Raw genomic sequence first — 15,845 nt, forward strand, 5'->3', positions numbered from 1 at the left:
CAGAGCTGTGAGGACTATGTATTTGCTGTCTTTCTACTTTTTAATTTCTTTTCACATTTACATTTAAGATCATCAAAGTTTACACAATATTGGACAAAAATAACCTGAGTAAATTCAAAACAGACTTACAACCACCGTGTTAAATCATGAATTAACTATGATTAATCACATTTTTCTTTTTGGAAAAAAGAAAAAAAAACTACAGACCTCAGTCCTCAGTTAAGGTCTGAGTTCTTGATTCAACAATATGAAAGGGAAAAAATCACATCTATAGGGGAGCTCCAAGGAGAAAACCACTGCTGACCAAAAAGAATACAAAGACTCATCTTAAATTTGCCAAAAGACCTCTTGTTGATCCCCAAGACTTTTGGGGAAATATTCTGTGGACTGATGAGACAAAAGCTGAACTTTATGGAAAGTTTGAGTCCTGTTACATCTTGCATTAAAACTTCATAGAAAGAACATCAACAGTAAAACATGGTGGTGGTAGTATGATGTTCTGGGGCTGCTTCGCTGCTTCAGGACCTGGACAAATTGCCATAGTTGATGAAACCATGAATTCTGCTCTCTACCAGTAAAGGAGAACATCCGGAGGTAAAGAGTACTTGACTTATGCAGCAGGGCAATGATTAGAAACACACCAGCAAGTCCACCTCTGCATGGCATGAATGCAGGTGTTGGATTGGCCTAGTCAATCTCTGGACTTAAATCCAACAGACTTGTTTTTGCATGACCTTAAACAGGCTGTTCATGCTCAAAAATCCTCCAATGTGTCTGAATTAAAGCAATTCTACAGAGAAGAGTGGGCCAAAATTCATCCACAGTAATGTGAAATATGAAAAAAAAAACTAAGAAATCAAGAAGTGTACTGTATATGTAGGTGGTATTACATTATAGTGCAGCAAGGATTTTTTGAAAACCCCCAAAGCCTGCCACTGATACTCAGAAGTCTGGTGCAATTGATACGAGTTTCTGAGAGCTTAGTTTTATTGTAACAAAGCCTTTTTAAAGCCAGAGCTGTAAGGCATGTGCCTGAACTATGTGAAGGGCTAGAATAGCCGGGATGTGATTAAATGTAGAGTAGAGCACATTCTGGCTTTGCTCCATAGTGGGCTCCTGTAAGATCACTCAACAGTTATTCCTTTGATGCCTTGAATGTAAATATTTCCCGTGCCCTTTCAGCGTACAGCTGCAAAAGATCCAGAGAGCCTTGTACGTGTCACAGGGTCACCTGGAACATACTTGATAAATGCTTTAGAGCATCTCTGTTTTTTGCAAGGTGTTTTGACAACTCACTGGCTACTGACTAGTGACTGATATCTCTTTAGCCAATGAGTGTGCGGTTTCATACCACATATAATCCACCATTTTGAAATAGAATATCTTGAAGAGTTACAAAACAGAATTACATTTCATTCAGCATGACCCAAATTGGTTAAGTGAGTCCATAAACTCAGCAAGAAAGTCTTCAGAGAGGTCAAGACAGAGAGCAATTTTCCCATAGACCTCTACAGGACCGGCAGTCTTTTTGCAACCACAACTATCGCCATCTGGTGGCCTTCAGAGACACTGCAGGCAGGTTGAAGACACTTTCACATTGGCTTCATTTCTCCATCCAAGAAGCCTTGTCCTGGTTTTTTAAGGCTCTGGCTCAGAACTAGCATTGTGTAATTAATCACATTGTTAGCTTGAAGATCAACTAAGTTTCTGTAATTTACATTTAGTGGCAGAAATGGTACAAAGTTTTGTGTATCCATCACATACTGGGTAATAAGACTGATAACTCCTCACTTTAATTCATCAGTTGTACCTCAACTGAACATGTGGACAGAGCAACTGGCTCAAGTCACTTCAAATGTGGTACAAGCAAGCAAACAAATGACCTTTCCTCTCATATAGTGCCAGATGCTGGTTTGTGAATAGGACTTTCATGGTCTTAAAAGCAACACAAAAGTACAAGAATTATTGTGTTCATCCAATTTTATTCATTCAAAATTTAAAGAAATAGCTTTTTTTCTACTTTAACAGAATAAAAACAACTCGGGGAGATCTCACGTGTAAAACTAGTAAGATTTAATTCAAACTGACAATAAGTGAGATACTTTATATATAATCTGTATTATTCTGCAGGTTCATACCTATAAAACATAAAACCAAAAAAATTCATAGTTTAAGGTTGGTTAAAAAAAAAATCACAGTATACAGTACATAGATTCCTCCCACAATTTGCAAAGAACTAAAACGATGTACAAACAGAGGTGACAAATTAAAGGAAAGGCCAACTTTAAGCCCTATGTAAGGTGTGGCATTCATTCATTCATTTATTCTACAAGTCTGTTTGGATGACGGTGCCGGAGAGCCCCGTCTAACTTATCAGTCTACAATCTCCCATAGGTGCTGAGATCTAGCGACTGTGAACACATGACAAACATTATTAACGATTAAATGATCCCTCATGCCCTGTGGGATTATCATCCTGGAAGAGACTGCTCATATGATGACAGAAATGCGTCACCACAGGATAAGCTGTGTAGCTAGTCGCCAAGGAAAAGTTCTATTTTGCAGAGAGACAAGCAGACCTAAACATAACAACAAAGCACAGCAAAGCCTCCGAATCCACCCCACTGCATGGATGTCAGGCATTTGAGTTTTCCTTTAATTTGTCACCTATCCTCTGTCAATGTAAAGCCAAGAATGCAAAAAAAAAGAAAAAACAAAAAAATGAACAAATCACTGTTGGTAGCCACTACAGTTGAGGAGGTAGCTTCCGTAGTTAGCATCCCATTCTTGATTATCTGTGTTCAAATAATTTACAGACAGACACAGAAACAAATAACAATAATCAAAACTACACAGAAAGAAAGAAAGAAAGAAAGAAAGAAAGAAAGAAAGAAAGAAAGAAAGAAAGAAAGAAAGAAAGAAAGAAAGAAAGAAAGAAAGAAAGAAAGAAAGAAAGAAAGAAAGAAAGAAAGAAAGAAAGAAAGGCATACATTTTCACCACGTGGCGCATCAGACATCTCAAACAGTCAGCGAGACATTTTAGTAAGTGAACTTATTTACACACTCAGTTGTCTGGTGTGTGAAAACAGAAGATAGGAGTCGAAACGCCGAAATTGAAAGTTGCAGTAGAAGAACACAAGAACTTTTTATTGGTGGAAGAAAATGTTTCCCTACATTGCCTGAATTCCAAAGCGCTCACATGACGTGCACTTGTGAATACATGCTCAGAGGGTGTATCCACCTCAATGTGTACAATCATGCTCTAGCACAACACCAGCCAATCCCTCGTCAAACACAGCTTCACTTAGGTCAGCTCTCAGGATGGAAAGACTTACATTTTACTTTGAAGCATTAAAAAATGCTTTTCTGATCAGCTAGACGGACGGGACTCAGTATAACTTCTCAGTTAAGTCTGAGAAGTCTCAAACAGCAGAGTTAAAGTAGTCAATCTGTTATAGATAAATCTTCCTTTTCTTTTTAAATCAAGGCCTTATTTTCCTTCTTTTTTTTTGTACCATCACATATTTACTAGTCAATCCATCATATACAGGAAACACACAGCCTGCACACAAATACCTTTTAATACAAGAGCACACTGCAGATGCTTGTCTTTAAATATCTGTGGGTGACTAACAACCGCCCCCTCGTCCATTTCATACTTATTGGCAATGCTAATGCACCATCTTGTCAACTCAGCTGGCTGCCAGTCTTGTGTAGTGTTCAAATCACGTGAAAGTGAAAGCAGTATTACATTCATGTTTTTGTCTTGGATGATATTCATGTTTTTTTTTTCTTGCTCATGAGCCAAAATCTGTTTAATATGTATACGACTTCAATCAATAGTATATAAAAAGCAAGTTTTGGCTGCTCCATTGCCACAAGGGGTCACCACAGCGGGTAGCTCTGCACTTTTTTGTAGTATAACCAGCATAAATGTAGCTGATTTAAATTCGTAGACTGTTTATTGCCTTTTTTTTGCAACATATATGTGAGTTTCCATGCTCTGAAGTAAATCCAGGGTTGTAAATGTTTGCTAAACATAGAGCTAGAGCAGCAGGTGGATAAAAAAACGAATACAAAAGAAAAAGCCTGGCTAAGCTAACAAGCTGCTGGCTGTCATCTTACCCTAAGCCAGTGGTTCCCAAATTTTTTTTGCTAGGCCCCCCTTTGTTTTACAACATAGGTGTCAAACTGGCCCGCGGGCCAAATTTGGCCCGCAGCCTAATTACATTTGGCCCGCGAAGCCATACCAAATTACTATTAGAGCTGGCCTACTGGTATTATACAGCTAATATATATATTGTTTAGTATTAAGCTTTGCTTGTTCCATATTCAGTTTTTCAGCAAAACTTGTTTGAGTCCATAAGAAAAGATTCATTCTTATATCTAGAGGAAGATTTTTTTTTTTTCAATAAATATTAATGTTAGCCCGCGACTTTGTTCCAGTTTTGAATTTTGGCCCACTGTGTATTTGAGTTTGACACCCCTGTTTTACAAGAAAAATGTTCGCGCCCCCCCTCGCACGCACACACCCTTATTTTGCTCCATTGCAGTTTATTTCACACCTCAAACATTTAGTAAACAATTAAGCAAATACAAGTAAACTGCAATAAATTACAGGTAGTAATAAAATAAACTACTAACTCTTTTATGCTACGTCCGCACCTACACGGGTATTTTTGACAACGCAGCTGTTTCGTCCACACGTAAACTGTGTTTCGAATCACCGACTTTTTAAAACTCCTTTTTTGCGTCTACCTGTTTACGAGGAATACAGAGTTCGTCACGCAACGTCAAAGGTATGTGCCTTTTTCACGTCACGCTGTGCGCCACGTTATTGTTTACATGAGATGAATTGCAGAATGGCAGATAGTCAGATTAACAGTATTTTGTCTCTATCTGCAGGTTTTACACGCTTACATATACATACACAGTTACTGTCCCTCTATTTAGAAAGGCAAAGGCGTCACGGTGTAATTATTTTACATGTAGTTGTTTTTTTCCTGTGTAATAATATTCAACATTGCTATCAATACATTTTTCAAAAAATGCCTCTCTGTGCAAAATGGGTTTAAAAACATAAACAGCTGTAGGATACTGTTTGTCCGTGATTTGAACCGGGGGAACAAATCGTGGCAGGATCAGCCTGATATTATTTGTATCCCACTGTAACTTTACTGTATAAAGAGCTAACATCTCCAAAATGTCAGGAGTAGTTAGTCATTACAAGTGTTTGTGAACTAAAAATCACGAATGTGGGATGCTGTTTGTCCGTGATTTGGAGAGCCCAGCGCTGCTCCCGACGAAGGGGAAACCAATTATGCAGGGGAGACCTACCTTGGCAACTACCTTGGAAACATATTCAGCTATGCTTCATCTCCTGCTTTGCGTTTCTGTGGCTGCCCCGTGCTAGCAGTGTCCATGCGTTTTGTTTTTCCCCCCCTTTTCATACCGCGCCCCCCTGCAATGGCTCTGCGCCCCCCCTAGGGGGGCGGGCCCCACACTTTGGAAAGGTCTGCTCTAAGCAAACAAGCACATTTCCCAAAATATTGGTTTATTCCTGTGATTTAAATGATTTCTTTTTTTATTATTATTATTCATAGGATTCAATTTTTGAGCAGTTTATGCTTATAAATACTCTGCATTCAGCACCATTAACAATCACCCTGTAGGCCACAACCAATCTGAGTATCAGGCCTAGGCAGATCTCATTTAAGTGTCATTGTACTGAAAAGGCTAACAGCATGCATCGCTCTGTAATTTAGCAAACAAATAGCTCAAAAAGGAAAAACAAATATGAAAATAAGGCCCAGATTTTAAAATAACTGGAATTTTCCATAAGAAAGATCAAAAATTGTGACATGAACCTGCATGAGAGTGCTTGTTTTGGTTTTTTGGTGAGGAAAAACTAATAAAGGTGCTGTTTTTTTGGTGAATGCTTGTTATTACACTGTATTTATCATTCAGAGGCCAGAAACTGTCTCCACCCAGCCAGAGACTTAATGCTACTCAAACAATAAATAATCTTTCACATCCGCTGTGCCTAGTTGTTGCTGAAACAGTGATATCTGCTACTTTTAATCACATTCTCTTAAAGTAAAGACATGTTTGTTTTAGACTATTTTAGACACTTTACAATCACACGCAGGCAGGGCAGAAGTTATTGCTGACTTTATATTATCCCCCCCGCTAGGTGAAGACCACCTGAAAGTTACATTCATACATGAAAGTTTAGCGTGATTATTACATTTGCTACATTTTTGTAAAAGAAACAAAAATTCTGAAATCAAAAGTTGCTGTGAAGAAACTTTAAAAATTGACAAGATGTATAATAATTAAAAATTTAAAAGCTTATAAGTACAGGTGAAACAGGGCAAAAAAAATCATTAACACATACATGGAGGCTTGCAGACGCAGGCACCGGTGGCAACATTTTCCTTTGCGAGATCCTTTGTCGACCAGTTTGTGATGCAACTTTCTCGGTTCAGGTCTCCTAGAAACTGTTTCTCAGTTCAAAAAACCAAGTTCCCTTTAAATGATTGGCTGTGTCTGTTAACACAGTTATTAGAAACTAAGTGCTTGCTGAATCGTAGGGTAGTTGGCACATTTTGCTGTTTGATATAAAAACGTTTATTCTTGTAGCATCCAAGTTCACATGACACAGATGCGTCATTAGTCCTTGACTCGAGGTATGTTGTATGAGTAGTGTACAAGAGGAAGGCCTCTGCTCTGACAAAAGCAAGCTCGGCCACACGCCTGAATCTGGTCCGAGCTATCTGACACAAAAGAGTCCCCCTCGTCTGCGTACTCAGACTGTGCAGACGGCGTGCTGCTGTCTCCCCAAAACCCCTCCGAGCGCTGGTATGCCGCAGCTCCAACCAGGAGGGTGGGACAACTGTGGGACTTGACCAAGTGTCTACAGACTGTGGAGGACGAGGGGGAAGAGCAGGTCCTGGCACGCAGTGCTGCCTCACACTGCTCACAAACAACCACCTCACCGCAAAGCTGCGAGTACATCCCACAGTCAAAGCCCAGGTGTGTGGAGGAGCCCCCGTCTGTGAGCTCAGACCCTCCGCCACTGTCATCTCGGTGACCTTCTGTGGTGGTCTTCATCTCCCTGGTTGAACTTCTGCGACTGCGTAGTCTCAGCCAGTCCTCCCTGAAGGCTGGGCTGAAGAACACATACAGCACTGGGTTCAGGCAAGCGGGCAGCGGGAAGAAGATGAGGGTGACGGTCTTGGCAATCTCCGGGCCACCAGCTGTGGAGCCAGTCAGGAGGGGGGCAAAAGAGAACGCCGCCACAGGACAGAAGAAGATGCAGTTGGTGAAGATGAGCCAGGCGATGTGTCTCAGGGCACCCGTCTGCTCCGGATCTGCCAGCTCCACCCTGCCCAGTGTGCAGTACAACTGGGTGTACACAGCTGCGGTGAACAGGTAGGCCACGGCGTTGAGCAGCACCAAAATGACCGTAACACTCAAAGCTGGACGCTCACCGCCGGCAAACGGCAGGCAGAGAGGAGAGGAAGACTGATCACCGGAGGTCACGAGAGGCAGGCAGGCCCCAGCGGCGGCCAGCAGCGCCAGCAATCCTGCAGCAAGGCTGAAGCGTCGATCTCCTCTTAAGCACCCGCGACGGCTGCTGGCACTCCTCCTGGGCGACATCATGACCTTCCCAAGAATCATCCGCACGGCCACGCTGCGCTCCACGGCTGCCAATGACAGCAACAAGACTGACCACTCTGACGAGAAGACGGCCAGAACTCCTGTGATCTGACAGCCGGGTCCCATCTCCCACCACACCCCAAACTCAGCGAAGGATCCCCACGTAGCAACATCGAGCACAGTCAGCACGCCGACGTACAAGCCCGTGAGCAGGTTGGCCAGAGCCAGCAGCCCCATCAGCAGCCTGGCTGGAGAAAGAGACGGGGTCGGGCAGTGGGAATGGGCAGCAGCTCGATGTGAGGGAGAGAAGGTGGCCACCAGCACCAGGCTGTTAAAGACCAGCGACACCAGGCAGATGAACCAGACTGTCAGACGGATCATCCAGTTACCCAAGAGGTGTTCACAAGGCTTGAAAGCTCCTGAAAAGCCAACAATATGACAAATTTAGTTATTATCTTTTTTGGGATTATTTCAAATCTTTAACACTGATTGATAAACACAAAAGCTGACTACCTGGTGAAGGAGAACAATGCATAACCATTGAGATTTTTTCCACATCTTCCCCACCTGCAACAAGAAAGAAAATGGATATACTAAGAGGGGAAAGTGTTTTTTTGTTTTTTAAACTCAATCCAAACTAGTAACATTGCTGTTTAAGCTCTCTGTGATACTTTCAATTTAAATGTAATTTACATTTTTTTATATCTTTTTTTGGGGAATTTTACAACCTCATGACAGCCAGGAAATATAGCACAATTTTTAATGTTAGTAAGATGGAGTAACACTAACACTGCAAACAATCTTTTTACTTCAATAACACATGCAGTTAACATGTCCGCCATCCCCACCTGCAGTTTTCTTCATGTGCTCTTTCTCAAAAGAAGTCGTCACTGAGTCACATCCAACGAATGCACAGCACTGGTAGGCGTAAGGGACAGAAATGGACCTTAAAAAAAAGAAAATGTTTATCATTTAATAGCACTGGCAGATTTAAGTGTCATATATACATTTCTGGCCCTTCTGATTGCTTCCAATAGTAGTATTTAGATGTGGATTAGCCTCCTCATTCGTGGAAGCTGTTGTGTTTTCCTCAGTTTTTCTATACCATTGTTGATTTGTTTCTCTTTGCTGTACTGAGGGATAACTGTTCAGTTTATACTTGTGTGCACCATGTATGCTTTTCAGTTCTTGAAAACTACTTGCCCTCTTTGTCTAAGCATGCAAGTGTATTTTACACTTACATGTCCTCAGCCTACACAGCGTCATTCTCACCTGAGTTTAGGCAGGTTATTTGCAGTTAGCACATTTTTCATCTGCGGGTTCCCGGAGAGTTTCAGCTGACTGAGCACACTCAGTCCAGCTGTTGGAATCCCAGTGAGAGAGTTCATACTCAGGTCTCTGCAGAAATGATTGCACACAGACAGTTTAATTTTGTAGGGCACAGAGAGTGACACCAAACAGTGTGACTGAAGGTCCTACTCACAGGTTGGTGAGCGCCCTGAGGGTGAGGAAAGCATCTCTGTGGATAACTCGGATTTCATTTCTACTCAGGTCTCTGTGTAACATAACTCAGTGAATTCACAAATCAGGCATAAAAACATTTGTTTATATTGCATCAAGGAAGTGCATGACTAAGTGGACTTACAGTAAACGGAGAGCAGAGAGACCTTGGAAAGTGTCTCGGTTAATTTTTTCAATATGATTGTGCTGAAAGTTTCTGTAAATGGGAAACATAATTTTATCAGGTTATAAACAAGCAAACATTTCTTTAATCGCCTTATTTGTTTATTTTTTCTGCCTTTTAAAGCTTTCTTTTGTGTAATGGCTTTTCGATCTTCACTCACATCTCCTGCAGCTGGGTGCAGCCCTGGAGGGAAGGTAACTGTTTTATCTCATTGTAGGACATGTCGCTGATGGAGGAAAAGAAACAGCTTCAATAACTGCACAACTGGGACAAATTAAAATGAAAGAACAAAGACAAAAAGGTTGGACTGTTCCATTCAGTGATAACTGGTCTGTAAAAATGAGTGCACAGACCTTACTAAAACACTATGCACTGTTCGACCTACTCTGCTCTCTTTGTATTTTCCTAATGATCAATTACCTGCTGTAGGTAACAGGAAAGAGAATGTTTCTTACAGCGTTCGCAGCACTTTGAGGTCCTCGCACAGATCAGTGGGTATGGATGATATCTTGGTGCCCGAGAGGGTCCTGAATATGAAAAGCTACTCAGTCACTTCTGAAACACAAAATCGCACAAGCAGAGAAAGATGCCACATCTGAGTTCACTTACAGACTCTCAAGGTTGTTAGTCCATGTAAGGATGGGGAAGTCCTGCATCATACTGGCGCCACGCAACATCCTGAAAACACAAGTTTGAAGAATAGTAAAATCATTATTACAGAGATCAAAGTGTGAGATGGTGTGACTTAAATAAGACTGACTGACTCTTAGAGCACATTCAAATTGCCTTTTTCATATATTTTTATTCAGCACTACCATCTGTCAGGAGTTGAGCCTGACGGAGGGACTTACAGTGAGTGCAGGCTGGACAGGTTCTGGAAAGCTGACGCGCCCACGAACGACAGAGGGTTGTCATAAAGATGTCTGGGAGAGCAGAGGGGGGAGAATTCAAAGCAAAAGTCATTCACTATGCAAGAATGGCACCATCTTCTGGACATTCATCTTTCTGAAGCCTCAAACTTGTATATGGCGTATTTACAAAGTTAAGCTATGAGTGTGCCATGTCTGTTTATAAATGAGTGTCTGCAAGTCAGAGGGGAGAGTTGGACCTTACATGGTTTTCAGCAGGGGATTGTTGTGGAAGGCCCCCTCGGGTATGGAAGCAATATCATTGCTATGAAACCCACTAAAGAGAGAAGGTGGCAGTGTCAGTAAACTTTCCACAGTTCAACACGTGGCATACACATTACTTAATTTCACATACTCTAAGCCAAAGTTTAAAAAAAAAAAGACATAATGATTCTATCAGTGAGTGTCAAATGCTTTAAAAAAATTTTATCAAAAAAACATGTTATCTATTTCTCTTTAAACATCATATCCAAAAGGTAAAAGCTCAGATATATAACGATGTAACAGCATTAAAGTCAACAGAATATTTTGTTTCTGTGTGTGACAAACAGAAACAGTCACAGAAATGAAGGTAGCTTAAAATAATTTCAGTATACATGTGTCTAATCCTCTAATATTTAATATAATTAATATTTTCCTCATTACACATCTGTCCTTTTTTAAACCAGAAAAAAAGACAGCAACTTGCCTCAGTGAGGCATTAAAAGTTTCCTGACTTTAGTAACAGTACAAAATGTCTTTCTCGGGCAGTAGAAATGGGGCAGTATACTCACAGCTCTTTCAGTTTGGGGAGGGCCTGTATTGCTTTGGGAAAAACCTTCAGGTTGTTGAAGTTAAGATCTCTAGACAGAGAGAGACACAGGAAATCAGTGCAGTTTCATCCATCCTGTTTCGCATCCAAAAATCAATGCAACATTCAAACAAGGACATCTACAATTAGGAGGAAAGACTGGTTTTGTGACTAAGGCCAGCACAGAGTCACGCAATATTGCGTGCCCCCCCCACATACACACATTTTAGCCAGAGTCAAAGGAAAATTATCAGCCCTGTAAATATTTTATAAACACTTTTGTTAATTGGGGTTTCATGTACTCGGACATAACTGATGTTTTTGTTTATTAATGGTCACACATAATGGGGAAATGCATTGATTTCTGTCAAATAAGGTAACAGAGACTTATTGCCTCTAATGATCTACTGATCAATTGAGCCTGTTTCTTCCCCCAAAGGCCTAGCTCCAGAAAAAACCCCTGCTCGTTTCTCTAAATATAACAAAAGCACATTAATCTATTAAATATTAAAATACTGAATGCTTCCAAGTACACTGTGTTGTAAGAAACTAGTTAATAATTCATTTTTAATCAATTTATTACTCGGTTCATATTTTAAGCAAAAAAATAAATATTGTTGACAATATCCTTGTTCAGGTTCCAGAACTGTGACATATTCAGTTTCAGTCATAAGCATTTTTCTTTGCTTAATAAACATATGCAATAACCCACAATGAGTCTGCCCCTGAATGTATGAATGAATCACTATTCAGCAAAAGCAAAGAAAGCCCTTCAAGTCCTTACCAAACCTTTCTGTCAGCAGCTAAACCTCCTGCCTCCACAGATATTACACACTTAAAGAAAAAAGATACATTAAAAAAACTGTTGAAATGTAATACTGCACTAGTTTTATAAGCTTACTTGTGTCCCCTGTGCTGTGTCTGTAAATACCAACAATGGCTCAGAGCAAGTGCCACCAGATTATGTGTTGTACAGTAACCATTTGCCAGGAGGTACGGCTGTCACTGAAAGGTTTTTCATGGCTCTGTGGCAGTAGGAAGTGAACAGTGGGAGGGCAGATTTGATAAGCATCATGTACTTTGCTCTATTTATCCTAGAGCAATTAAAGGAGGAAGTGGACACAATGATGTCTGGAGGACTGAAGCACAGGAGGGTGGGAGCACCAACACACACGCACGCACGCACACACACACACACGCACACACACGACAACAATTACCATACTGCTGTGTACTTACAGCGTCTCCAGGTTTACAAGTCCAGAGAAACAGTTGTCTCCTATCTCGTTGATTCTGTTGTTGTGAAGATGCCTGAAAAAGGTAAAACACAGATCTGCAAGACCGTCGTACCAAAGAGAAATAAAATAATTCAATCATTCTTCGTGGGTTTTAATTTACTTTTTAGCTTTTGCAAAAATATCCCATGCATGATTTCTGAATGGCGCTTGTGAATCAGGTGTCTGTGCTGTATGTGTATATGCAAAGAGTCCTCCTCGCCTAATAGATTCAAGGTCTTTTCTTCCTGTTTATTCTGACGTGTTTATACTAACCCTGCAGCAATGCCACTCAATGCGTGTGTTCTTGAGCGTGTGTTTATGTGAACATATAACAGCAGCAGTGAAAAAAAAAGGTCTGGAACAATCCCTTGGATTCGCAGTGCAACGCATTTTTGTACAAGCTCCTGGCAAAGGATGGTTTTAGGATTTCCCTTAATACATAAAACAACATAACTTCTGCATCACTGCTCAGCATCAAGCTCCTTTTGCAAAGATTTTGCTAACATTGATTTGCGATGTCCAGTGCCTGTGGCTCGTTTCACTGCAAAAACGCCCTCGTGCATAAACACAGCAGAGAATGAGTAGCGACCTGTTTAGCTGACTTATTAAGCTGTAAGCTGTGGAAATAAACTATGGTATGTCTGTGTTTGGAGTTTGACCCGCAGTCAAGCTGAGGATACATTGATAGCTAAAGCTCAGCTCAAAGAAAGGTATTTTATGTTGACTTGTGATGACAGAATAATACAAATGATATATGAAAAAACACATACTATAGCTTACTTAACTCAGATGGGAACACAGGCAATACATTTAGATTTTACTAACATGATGTTAATTATACAGCCAAGTAGAAGAGATTTACACATGACTCAGAAACTTAAGTACCTTTAAACTATAGCTAAACTCACCCTATAGAGAGTTAACATGTGCTGGCATTATAACCTGAGAATCGTCCTGATCTTATTGACAACCCACCCCCGAGGAGTTTCACTTTGGCATCTCCCTCAGGCCATGTGAATGTTTGCAGTCGCATTGCCTGCTTAATTATAGTTTTTCCAAAAAGTACACCAACAAGTTGTTCCTGCTGAGTTATTCTGTGTATAGTTCTATGAAAACTGCATGCAAAGGTCCTTTAGCTATCCTGGGGAATTTACTTTTATGGCAACTGTTTCACAGGCAGGCTACTTAAACATGATGTTAATAATTTGATATTTATACCAACTATCAACAGATCATTTATAGATTTATATCCATCTAAAGTTAAGGCACAAGGCGGTTTGGTGCCCTATGACGTTCATCATCCGCCCTGCACTCTGCAGCATTGGCCCGACTGGCCAGGAACAATTGTCAAGTACACTGTAAACATTTGCGCTCAAATGCTACTGTGCAGATTTTCATTCTAAACCACAATTAAACAGAAGCTTAATATAACTTACAGTACAACTAAACTGGTGAGGTTTGCAAAGGCGTTGTCTGGTATGTACAGGATGCGGTTAAGTGCCAACGTCAGAGCCTGAAGGTTCGCCTGGTGCCTCAGAGAACCGACGGGCACCTCCATCAGGTTGTTATCATCCAACCAGAGGTGGCGCAGCTGCTGAAGGCTTTCAAAGCTGTCATCTGGAACAGTTGTAATATGGTTGGCATCCAGGCGACTAAAAAAGAGAGCAAATAGGAAACGCATTTGTACTTTGGATTGGATTTAATAAATACATATAGAAATTACATTGCAATAATGGCACCGTTACCTTCACCCTCTACATTTTCTTGAGCTTTTCTCTGAGCCCTTGGTATACATTTGTTATGCAAATATATATACAGTATATTAGGGCAGGGCAATATGGCCAAAAATATTTATCACAAAATATATTTGGAAATTTGCGATAACGATATAACTGACAATATAATTGACGCGAGACAAAATACTTTACAACTCCACAACTTTATTAGTGCAAAAAACCCCATCAATGTATTTTCACTGAAACAAGCAGCTGTAAAAATATAAAAATTTAACAGTGCAAACGCAAATTCCTTGCTGACAGTTTAACCAAAAGGCATTTCCAGTGAAAACTGGCTGACATATCCTCAGCATAACCATGTTTAATATCCACAAAACTTAAAAAGAAGTTATACACACACAATACGGTAATATTATGTTGAAGCACAGTACGTATCACTCCGCAAGGCTCCTGCCTACGATAGCCGTAATGCTCCGACAATCCATCAAGTGATGCTAAAATTAGCAGGGAAAAAACAACGGAGAGCACGTCAGGGATGACGAGAAAGTGACAGGAGAAAATCCGTCCCAGTCAACCACCCAAACATCAATAACGGGAACCTTATACAGCGCTTCCCTATACACGTCGAACTCCCGCAGGCACAAAGAAATTACGGAGGCTATCACTTATCACCTGACCAAACATATGGCTCCCATCAACACTGTGCAAAACCAGGGATTTAGGAAAATGATCAACACCCTCGACAAATGCTACACTGTGCCGTCCCGCAACTATTTTTCTATTGTTGCACTACCTGCTCTATACACACAGTGTCGAGCAACGGTGGAGACGGAATTTCAAGCAGTACAACAACAAAACGTGAGACATTTGTTGTTTTTATGTTTATTTATTGTTTTTATGTTCAGTCTCAACTGTTACGAAGTTGATGTGGAGTTAATAAGTGCAATAAATATTTATACTGGAAAAGAGAATCGTGAGAGAATCGTGATCTCAATTCTAAGCCAAAAAATCGTGATTCTCATTTTATGCAAAATCGTGCATCCCTATCAATCAGAGTGTGAATGTTAGACAGGAAGCACTTGCGCACAGTAAAAATTGCTTGTGTGAATTAGGCAAGTAAGCGCTTTGATTGCTCAGGTAGAGCAGAAAAGCACTATATAAGAACCAGTACTTTTACTAATACTTACTACTTTATTTAATTGGATAGAAATTGTATTAAACACGTAAACATTCTGTTACAACCCGGCTTAAAAGCCGCAACATAAATATGGAGACTAATACCAGAATTTCATAGAAAAGGGGTTTTATTTTAAATTACATAACAAGTGGGGCGTAACACATTCATAAATTTACTGACAACAATGGAAATCTTTCTCTTTACTTTCTCTCGTTTTCTTAAACTATCCATGTTGTATATTAGGTGGTGTCAAAAGCAAATTACCTATATCATCATGTTTCTTTGGCATGTTCTATAGAACATAAGACAGGCCCTTTTGCCACAGTGGTTTAACTCACAGCCTACTTTTAACCCTCACTTCTGAGAAACAGTGAAACACCTGAAATTCTCCACGTCCCCACAAACTCGTAGCTAAGACATGAATGTTTATTTAGTAGCCATATATAGCAAACTCAAATTCTTTGTAGACAATTCACAGAATTTACATTTTAAAAAAGCAATATCTGCGTGTACAATGAATGATCCAACAAGATCCTAAAATTCTGATCACTGACAGTTTTGGGATTAAAAAAAAATAAACAAGAAGGTAAAAAAAAAGGATTTAAACAGTA

The 15,845-nt window shown here is 40.3% G+C and overlaps 1 protein-coding gene across 3 annotated transcripts in view; it reads right to left on the minus strand.

The window, feature by feature from the left end:
* Nucleotides 1–2,053: 2,053 nt before the first annotated feature.
* The window catches only part of lgr4 (leucine-rich repeat containing G protein-coupled receptor 4), a 33,221-nt gene continuing 19,429 nt past the window's right edge, over nt 2,054–15,845 (minus strand). For all 3 annotated transcript variants that reach the window (XM_085455381.1, XM_085455377.1, XM_085455371.1), the window contains 14 exons: nt 13,758–13,973; nt 12,284–12,355; nt 11,028–11,096; nt 10,460–10,531; nt 10,198–10,269; nt 9,956–10,024; nt 9,802–9,873; nt 9,507–9,572; nt 9,308–9,379; nt 9,146–9,217; nt 8,935–9,060; nt 8,511–8,608; nt 8,176–8,229; nt 2,054–8,081 (listed from right to left, as the gene is read on the minus strand). In XM_085455381.1, the coding sequence (XP_085311507.1) occupies nt 6,673–8,081; nt 8,176–8,229; nt 8,511–8,608; nt 8,935–9,060; nt 9,146–9,217; nt 9,308–9,379; nt 9,507–9,572; nt 9,802–9,873; nt 9,956–10,024; nt 10,198–10,269; nt 10,460–10,531; nt 11,028–11,096; nt 12,284–12,355; nt 13,758–13,973 (2,539 nt within the window). In that variant the 3' untranslated portion in view covers nt 2,054–6,672. The remainder of the gene's footprint in view (nt 8,082–8,175; nt 8,230–8,510; nt 8,609–8,934; nt 9,061–9,145; nt 9,218–9,307; nt 9,380–9,506; nt 9,573–9,801; nt 9,874–9,955; nt 10,025–10,197; nt 10,270–10,459; nt 10,532–11,027; nt 11,097–12,283; nt 12,356–13,757; nt 13,974–15,845) is intronic.

Source organism: Copadichromis virginalis, linkage group LG1 (genome assembly GCF_057382275.1).
Source record: "Copadichromis virginalis isolate Kocher_CV1m ecotype Utaka linkage group LG1, C_Virginalis_male_GT1.1, whole genome shotgun sequence".
Taxonomy (NCBI): Eukaryota; Metazoa; Chordata; class Actinopteri; order Cichliformes; family Cichlidae; genus Copadichromis; species Copadichromis virginalis.